Source organism: Lucilia cuprina, chromosome 4 (genome assembly GCF_022045245.1).
Source record: "Lucilia cuprina isolate Lc7/37 chromosome 4, ASM2204524v1, whole genome shotgun sequence".
Lineage (NCBI taxonomy): Eukaryota > Metazoa > Arthropoda > Insecta > Diptera > Calliphoridae > Lucilia > Lucilia cuprina.
The window spans coordinates 24,596,867-24,607,092 of NC_060952.1; the positions used below are offsets into that span (position 1 = coordinate 24,596,867).

At 27.6% G+C, this 10,226-nt stretch overlaps 1 protein-coding gene across 1 annotated transcript; it reads right to left on the reverse strand.

Annotated features, from left to right (window-relative positions):
* Positions 1-1,310: 1,310 nt before the first annotated feature.
* Positions 1,311-9,834, reverse strand: LOC111674785. Its single transcript, XM_046950401.1, has 11 exons — positions 9,801-9,834; positions 9,491-9,723; positions 8,655-8,811; positions 7,171-7,228; positions 6,726-7,047; positions 5,293-5,425; positions 3,166-3,346; positions 2,876-3,109; positions 2,441-2,813; positions 2,255-2,386; positions 1,311-1,628 (listed from the first exon to the last, which is right to left on the reverse strand). Exons 1-11 carry the CDS (start codon positions 9,832-9,834, stop codon positions 1,395-1,397), a joined length of 2,091 nt encoding a protein of 696 aa, XP_046806357.1. The 3' UTR covers positions 1,311-1,394.
* Positions 9,835-10,226: the final 392 nt, after the last annotated feature.

The window sequence follows — 10,226 nt, forward strand, 5'->3', positions numbered from 1 at the left end:
GTTGCTATATATACACCATATTTTCACACGAACATGTACAATATGCATTCTATACACATGTATGTTTGCATGTGTATTGTGTAAATATAATTGTAAAAAAGTTTTTGTCATTGTATGCGTATCTATATCTATGTATGTGCATGAGTCCCACAATTACATTTAAAATAGAGATAAAATAAGGACATGAATACGAAACAGAAAAAAGTTCTAAAGTCAAAGTAGTTAAACACCAATTGAAACACAATTCAATTGGCCAAGTAACAATAACAACAAAGACAATATTTTAGACTGGGCGCAAAAAAAATTTAGTTGAGTAAGTTCTAGAAAAATAAACAAAGTCATTATACAAACACCTTGTATAGGGTGGTCCACTAGAAAGTATACTTTTAAGACTAAATAAAATGAAGTAAGATATATTTTGCATGCTAATGCAATGGAATGAAATGGTGAGTTTATCTGACAACAATCAATATGGTTTTCGTTTTTAAATAAACATACAAATGACTCAGGACTTAATATTGTCTACTCCTAATGTTCCTTCAAATAGTTGAAAAATAAAAAAATAATATGAAATGGGTTCGTTATGGAGTATGTTACACGTTTTTGTCGTCACTTGAATATTTTAATTGGCACAAGTTAAAATTACAACATTAAATGATTTTGTACTTTTAATGTAGTTGTTGCCATATTTGTATAGAGTAATACTGTGTGGGAAAAAACAATAACAATTAAATGTAGACGTCTAATATATATATGTAAATTAAAAAAATATGTATATACTATGTACATTTGAATATATATTTATTTAACAATATACAGGTTTGTCAATTTAACTTTTAATAAAAAATCTTACATTAACAGCCATAACCTAAATACTTTTTTTTATTAGATTGACAAACATATCTAGACATTGGCTGGAAAGTTATTAAAAAAATTCTATAAGCATATTGTTTTTCCACTGTAATTTAATCGTTATAACAAGTACAATAAAAGTAAATAGAACAATGTTAATGATAGATTAATTTTTATTACACTTTTAATTTTATGAACATAGAAATTTTCATGTGAATTAAAAAAAATCTTTATGCAATATAAAGTTTAATTTGCATTAATAAAAATATAACTGCAGAATTTGAATATATGAATTACTAAGGTTAAATATTTTTTATTATACATATACATATGTATGTACATATGTTCAGTGTACATACATATTTATTTTCACAATTTGTTAAACATTCACAACAATGTACATATGTACGTATGAGCTATATCAATTAACATAATAAATATCAACTATACACAGGAGATTTGGTAAACGAAACGTAAGAACTATTCATAAATAAGATATAGTTAACAATGTGAATGTTAATAACACAATTATCGCAGTGTAATTATTTAAATTTAATTAAATAACGACCTCCTGGTAAAAATTTCATCTTTAAACGATGTCCGAATAATTCTCCCATCAAAACAAGAAATGCCAGTAAGTAACCAAAAAGCAAGATGAACAAAGGACCGGATATGTGCTCAATCGATAGCATTTGGGGCGGTGACTTGGGTTTAGATCCCGAGGCTAGCTTTTTTAATATGTCCTGCACTTGATGATCCAAAAATTTGTAACTAAACTATTAAGGAAACAGATAAAAAGCAAATGGATACCAATTTCTCTAATATAAGTAGAACTGAACTAGAACTGAACTAGAACTGAACTAGAACTGAACTAGAACTGAACTAGAACTGAACTAGAACTGAACTAGAACTGAACTAGAACTGAACTAGAACTGAACTAGAACTGAACTAGAACTGAACTAGAACTGAACTAGAACTGAACTAGAACTGAACTAGAACTGAACTAGAACTGAACTAGAACTGAACTAGAACTGAACTAGAACTGAACTAGAACTGAACTAGAACTGAACTAGAACTGAACTAGAACTGAACTAGAACTGAACTAGAACTGAACTAGAACTGAACTAGAACTGAACTAGAACTGAACTAGAACTGAACTAGAACTGAACTAGAACTGAACTAGAACTGAACTAGAACTGAACTAGAACTGAACTAGAACTGAACTAGAACTGAACTAGAACTGAACTAGAACTGAACTAGAACTGAACTAGAACTGAACTAGAACTGAACTAGAACTGAACTAGAACTGAACTAGAACTGAACTAGAACTGAACTAGAACTGAACTAGAACTGAAGTAGTTCAGTATAAACATCGAAACAGTTGTAATTATAAACAAATTACATGTCTTTCCCAATGTATGTAGATGCCGGTTTCCAAACAGAAAGATATATGGCGATCAAGTAATGGCATTAATGGCCAACCTCTAACAGCTACAGCACGAGTCCAATCGAAATACAAATCGTCTTTTGGTACCTTCATACAAAAAAAGTTAAATATATTTTTTTTAAGTCATGCTATTTTTCTAACAATTTTATTTTCTAAAGCTGCTCCTGTTATGTAGTCCCCAAATGAAAATGAACCACTATAAATTCTTTCAACACCGAAACCATAGTTGTCCCAAAATGTGGCATTATATAGAAATTCATAATCTCGAACTTCGAATTGTTTAGCCAAACGTTGTTCCATGGCTAAATCTGAATTCTCCACCGTATGTACCCATATTATAGAAGGAGCCGCCCATTTCCAGCCAGTTAAGGACCATTTGTGCATGGTATCCACAGGCTCATTAAACAAAGGCATTGTCAATATAGACTTTAATTGGCCACTGTAGGTATTTTCCAATGTTATGGTAGCACACAATAGAAATGCTAAAAATATGCGTGATGCAACACGATGCAAACTGTAAAATAAAATAATAAGAAATTATAATTAATTACTATTTATATACGCTTTAAAGCGTACACAGTATCTGCTGAAGGTTGTTGTATAAATACTGCAAATATATCCAATAACGTTTTTTCATAGTTCTTAATACTGCGGTATTTATTTTGCCTCGCGGAATAAATATGCTTAAAACGATATGAAGTGTATTTGATGAAATGAAACATTATTGAGCACATAATCATGGTGAAAACAAGAAATAACCATAAACCATAAGAAAATGGCATTATATTGGTGCGCCATCGAGGAAATTGCCTGAAAATCTTCGTCTTAGGCAATGGCATATGATAAAATCTAATTATTTAACTTACGCAGGTCCTGGTCCTAAAATAGTTACCGCAGATCTGGCTATAAATCTTGACGTTTCCGTTACATCGTTATACCAATTGTAAATACAACCTATAGCCATTTCAGTGTTTTGTTTATAAAGATCACCTAGCATTCCCTCGGCAGAACCATTATCATAGATAATGCCCCAATTGTCAGCAGCATCTAAAAGTTGTTAAATTAAAGTATATGACTACCAAATACAAACTTATTTAAATAAACTTTAAATATATTTAGTTTTTAGTAGTTTACCTCCTTATTCACAAACAACATTTTTATTTTATAAACTGTTTGTAAATTCGATTTTGTATGGAAATTTTGTTTTTGTTTTTGTGAATAAATGGTTTAAAATATAGCTAGAAAATAATGATTAATAATCGTAATAAAAATTTATGAAATAATAAAATTATTGATTAATTACATGGTGTGACAAAATTACAAAAAGGGAATACACTCTTCACGACATCTCCCGCAGTTTGTAGGTATAGTATAGATAGATGTTTAGATTTGTTTATAAACCCCGAAAATCGGGATTTATCCTCTTTAAATTTTTTTACTGAAATTTCTTTAATCCGATTTCATTTTGTTAAAACTCCTGTCGTTTTTTAAAAGTACACTTCTATATTATATTTTTACTTAATCAAAATTCATTTATTTTAACCCATTTTTTATATTTAAATCCATTTCTGACGAACAATTCTTTTAGAAACGTAATTTTAACAATTTTTTTTCTTTAATTATATTTTTCCCCCAAATTTAAAGAGATATCGAGTATTTCAATCTTATAAAAATTGGCAATGATATGATTTTTTTTTGGAAAATATATAAATCAACAAAATAAATTTCTTCAGTGCAAAAACTAAAAAATTTCATAACATTTTAAACTTTGAAATTTAAAATCTTTTTTTTTATACCCTTCACCTTCGTGAGAAGGGTATATATAATTTTGTCATTCCGTTTGTAATTTCTATAATATAATTTTCCGAAACTATAAAGTATGGATTCTTGTAGATAGCGGAGTCGATTAAGCCATGTCCGTCTGTCTATTGAAATCAATTTTCTGAAGACTCCAGATATTTTCGAGATCCAAATCTTCAATAATTCTGTCAGACATGCTTTCGAGAATCAGTAAAATCGGTCCATAAGTACAGATATGGGTAAAAATCTGACACTACCTTTGAAAATTTCCTCAACAAATTATAAATAAAAGCATAAAAACAACAACAAGGAGATATAGCAGTAATATGTTGGTAATACAGCTCATATTTGTTTGAGGGCGGTAATAGACATTAACGGTGGTAGTACAGTACAACGGTTAATATTTCTTTCTGCTACAGTGTATATTATTTGTGTATGCTATGTGTGACATGTGTGCAGAGAAACAAAATAAATAAAATCTGTTTTTTAAAACATACTTGGTGAAGGGTATATAAGATTCGGCACAGCCGAATATAGAAATCTGACTTGTTTTATTTTAAAGTAATGTCAATTACAAAACCAAAAATAGATTAAAAATTTCAAAATTGGGAATAATATTAATATTTGTGTATTTTGGACTGAAAAATTATATTATGTCGATTTTCCAAAAAAAATCACCCAATAAAATTTTCCAATAAAAATTCGATTAGAACAAGCGATATCACATTTAATTTACTAAAAGAGAAAAAAATGAAAACTTATTTTTCTTAATAAAATATCGGTCAAAAAAGAACTCAAAGTTCCAAAAAATGTGTAAAATGTAAAAAATTTGATTTTGTTTTAAACAAAGTATAATATAAGTTATACTTTGGTTTCAAATAATTCAATTATGTTGGTGTAGAATATACATATACAATATACTTTTTAAATACAAGAGGAGTTTTTATCTTCATTGAACTAGAACTTAAAAAATTAAATCGGATAAAAGGAATTTGAGATACAAATCTTTAAGTCGGACAATAATTAAAAATGCATTTTTGAAAATAGCATCCGATTTTTACTGTCACACCGTGTTATAGAATATTTTCCGTTTCTCCTATGTATTTGATTGTTTTAAAAAATATTTTTATTCATTATTAAATATAATTGATTTTTACAGCTATGTTTTTTATATGTATAATGATTTTACTTACAAGGTTTCACTCTTAAATGACAGTTTCGAATTTGGCAAAAAGATTTCATCAGTTCTGCTTCAACACCAATAAATTGCACAGTTTTTTTAGGACCTTTAGATTTGATAGAATCCACATTCCCTTGATCGGGAGACTAAAATGATATATAGGAAAATTTTACCTTTAACTGAACTGGATCTAATTATTTAAAAAACTGAACAAGAACTGAATAAAAACTGAACAAGAACTGAACAAGAAATGAACAAGAACTTAACAAGAACTGAACAAGAACTGAACTTTAAGCTTAATAAAATCAATGACAATTTTTTATTTCTCATTGTTCAATATTAAATATTGTAATAATGTATGTGTGAACATAAATAAGTGTAAATATTTATCCTTAAATTTAGATAAAATATGTATATAAAATGTTTAACATTGTATTTTAATTCTTTTTAATTACAGTGTCTTCCTACCGCCTACTGCATCAGTTTGAAATGTAAGTAAATAATTTTGTATTTCAATAACCCTACATATACTTTTACATATGTTTTACTTTTGCCAACTTTATCTTCATTATCTGGCTATTTTGTTTCATAAGTAAATAAGAGTTGTACAATTAAATACGCCTAGTAAAAGGCCATTTAAATCAATGTTTATGTTGTGCTCGCCTGTCTAACTATCCGTCTGTCTTTCTACATTCAACTGTTTACGATAAATGCCATTAGGCAGCTTAAATTGTTTCTTGTGTCTTTAAATGTTTACTCTATACAGTGGTGTTAGAGTTTATTGACAAGATTGACAATTGAGTGTGAATAAAAGTTTTCTTGTTGTCCTCCGCCACATCAAGGAATTGACTTTGCTGTTGGCAAAAACCTAACGTAGCTATACTCAACATTAGATAAACATGTGCCACAACATATGTTTACAATTAAGTGACACCATTACCAAAATAGAAATGAAAACAAGACAAAACAAAAAAAAAAAAAAAAACATGTAAACAAATAACTACTTTTGTACATAAAGTTGAACCTAAAACTTATGCTAAAAACTTAACCGGCAATATACAAGTGTCACTGTTACACTTAAATAAACTTTGGTTTATTATGCCCTACACAACCGTATTGCTGAGGTATTAGACTTTTATGCTGATTTTTGTAACACCAGCTAATAGATACTTACATATATGATCCTTTGAAAGAATACTAATTGTATTAAAATAATTCTCCGTAAAGCAATGTTTTGTTAGGTAGTTTTTGTAGAGTTGATTCAATACAAAATCGGTTTTAGGGTATTATATGATCGAACATATCTAATAATTTCTAGACTTTCTAGAAGTTAATTCCCCTTACTTCTTAAAACTTTTGTTTATGTGAATGTGTATTTAGAAATCTGTGTATATATGGCTAAGAGTATGTTTTCTGGTTTCTATTTTTTTTCGTAAAAAAACTTACCACATAATAAGTTTTTACGTATGGTACATAAGTTAAAGAACCAATTCTCATTGTACGTTGTTGTAGATTCCAAAGTTTATTTGGATAAAGTTGAACATTTTTGGCAAATGTTCCATTACCACTAATGTACGTATCTAGGTATATGGCATTTAAATTGCCTTCTGCACCACCGTACTGTTGTGTCCACAATTCAAAATTGATGCCGCGGTATTTGTAGTTGTTGTAGTTATTGTTGTTTGTAACATCAATATTAGTGTTAAAAAAGGACGACAGCGAATCAGTAATCCTAGTAGTAGAAGTAGCAGTAGTGGTGACATCAACAACTGTTTCCATGGAAAAATTTGTAATGTTCAAGTTATAGTTTGTTGCTGTTATTTCTTCTGTTAAAATAGTTTGTTTAATATCAGGTTTTTGAGTTTCTCTTTCTATTTGGCCGTTGTTTTTCTTGTTATTAGATTCAGGATATATGGTTTCAGGTATTACCATCAAATGATGAGGATAAACTTAAGAGCAAACAACAATAAATAAACAAGTTAGCAGTATAGTGCATGCTAGTAAAATACATTGGTTAAAAAGGATTAATATAAATAAAAAAGTATCTAATGTCAGGTCATCTCATTATTTCTATCAAAAAATAAAAATGTTTGGTAAGCGATGAAACTCACTCAATTGAATAGTGTTGCCATGTTCGCTTAATAGGTATAATTTAATAAACCTTTTTTTTAAAATTTTACTTTGATAAAAATATATTTATACAATATATTACCGAAAAACTAATTAACTTAATAAGGATTCATATGGATTACAGTGGAAAATATAGATCGATCTCTACAATATTTGGTAGATCTATTTAAATATATTAAAGTAGACTTTGTGCGACTGTTATGAAATATAGAATAAGTTCTTGATTATTGTGGATTATAAGTTCTATAATCCACAATAATCAAGAACTATAAACATTTTGTCAAATTCTGGACTTTAAATTGTTTTTTGGGTTCCACTATAGACTTTCCGAATATTTTTGGTTTATGGTCGGATTTTCGAAGAATAAAAGTGGTGCATTTTCTAGCCACCTTTTTTAAGTTTAACTAACTAACTAACTAACTAACTAGTTTTTTCGGGACATTACAAAATTTAGAACCCTATAAGTTTGTCATTATAAGTATTAATTCAAAATAATTCTGATAAATGTTATAACATAGTAAAACTTTAGTCGGCTAATTATTTGCATACTGATCGTTTATGTTCACTGTGCACCAATTTTTTACACAATTTATTAGTTGCGATTTGATTTTCAATTTTGAAAAAAAAAAATATATATATATATTGTGAAACTTCCAACCGACATGAAATATTTGTACCTTATTTTTAATAAAAACTTCCACAACAGATGACATTTGTTGCCAGAACAAAATAAAATATAATTTTGCATATTTTCATAAACATTTTTTTCGCCAAATAAATAACTTTTAATAACCGTCCCTAACAGAAGGCTTAATTGTCTGTAATTTATTTAATGGCAAAAGGAAATTATTAAAATTACAATTAAGATTTAAAGATTATTATTTCGGCTGTAATATAAAAAGCCTTTAGGTGATAATCTTAAATAAGTAAGAGAAAATTTGCAAAATTCTAATACTCTGTAATTTATAAACATTAATGAAGTTCTATTGTAGGAATGAACCTTAAAAAAAAATCTATAAAAATGTACTATATATATATTCATCTAAGCTATTGGAAATATAAAATACTTGTAATATTTAAGATTTGTGATTAAATATAAATTTGTTATTTTTCCATGTTTTCGTTGTCACACTAGTGCCAGCTGTTAGACTGAGAAATAAGTTTTATTTTAAAATATTTACTCCCTAATATGGACACAATGCAAATATTATTTTCTTTTGTTTCTCGTGTTAATCTTTCACTTACACTGCAGTACCTCGTTGGCTAAAAAATCTTTAGGATTCTCCTCTGATTCGCATAAAAACAAATAGATTTTATCCTTAAGGCGTAGAGTTGTATAGCGTGTTGCATAGTAGCGGGCATGTAAAAATCGTGAAGTATTTGCAAGTATTGTTATGAACCCCTGAGGAAAGAAGGAAAAACAAAAAAGAAATACGAGACAAATTAAAAAGCTAAATTTGACTAAGTGAAAAAAAAAATAAAAAAAGAAATACTAATATAATCGGTGAAACATAATTATACGACACCCTACACCGTAACACTTATATGGTTGCGTCGTTCGAAGCGAGTACTCACGACAATTTGCCCTTATAAGTGACATAAATAAGTCATTACAAATAATAATTATTAGACATACGCTCTAGAAAATTGACTACAAATGCCATTAAAAAAACAAGTAATATATAGATAGCGATCATTCATAATTTTAAAGAAGTTCTTGATATGTTTTTTGCTTGAAATTTCCATGGTTCTCATTCTACTTATATTTTGCTATCTTGGAAGTTCTTTTAATATTTTGTAATTATGATCGATATGAATTCTTTAGAAAAATAAACTCAAACGTTTGACATTGCCCACTATAGTGGTGTAGAGTACAAAAAAGGTCATGAATAAATTGCAGAAGTTTGAAGTAAAAATGCCAAAATGGCCGATAGTTAATATTTTCTTTAGTCATATTAAAAAGAAAAGTATTGTTTAAATATTTTGGAAATAATGGCAAATATTTAAACAATTAATGAGAATATTTTCTATTGTGAGGGATGGTAAATTAAGTGTGTAAATTAATAAATATGTATAAATACCTCAACAGCTACTAAGTCGACTGCACCTAATATTTGCTCATTTAAATCTTCATCAGTTTCATTAAAATTTGCAATATTAATCCATTGTAAACCAATTGTATTGCCATGTCTTGATTGATTTTCAAAGACCTGCTGAACATCATCTAGATATTGTTGTTGTAATTCGTTAAAAATAATATTGCTTGAATCGTAAACTATTAATATCGAAGTTAAATGAACATAATAGGTAGTAACTTAAAATTAGAAAAAAACATTAGTTTTTTTTATTTGCAACTTTAAGATTTACCAAAAATCAATTTTATAAATTTACCTAAATATTGTATTAAACTGCCAGTTCCATGCATTTTAGCAATTGTCTTTTTCTATAACTTTTGTATATTTGTGGTTAAAACTAAAGTTTAAATAGTTTTTATACCTCTTTTAGATACTATGATGTCGACAATTCGATTTTATTAAAAGCAATTTTGTTTGTTTTGGTAATTTGATGAAATGTAAATAAAATTATATTCAATTTAATATTAAATTGAAATATAATTGCAATTGCAGAAATAATTTATGCAAATAAGACAAATTATTAGAAATGTATATTTTATAAATGTGTTAGATTAATACTGAAATTTACTCTTTTTATATTTTGTAAATTTGATTATACTTTATTATTTAAATATTTAAGTAATTAAATTTTAGAAAATTCATAGTTTTATGGAAGATTTTATTGTTATTTTATTGCTAATAC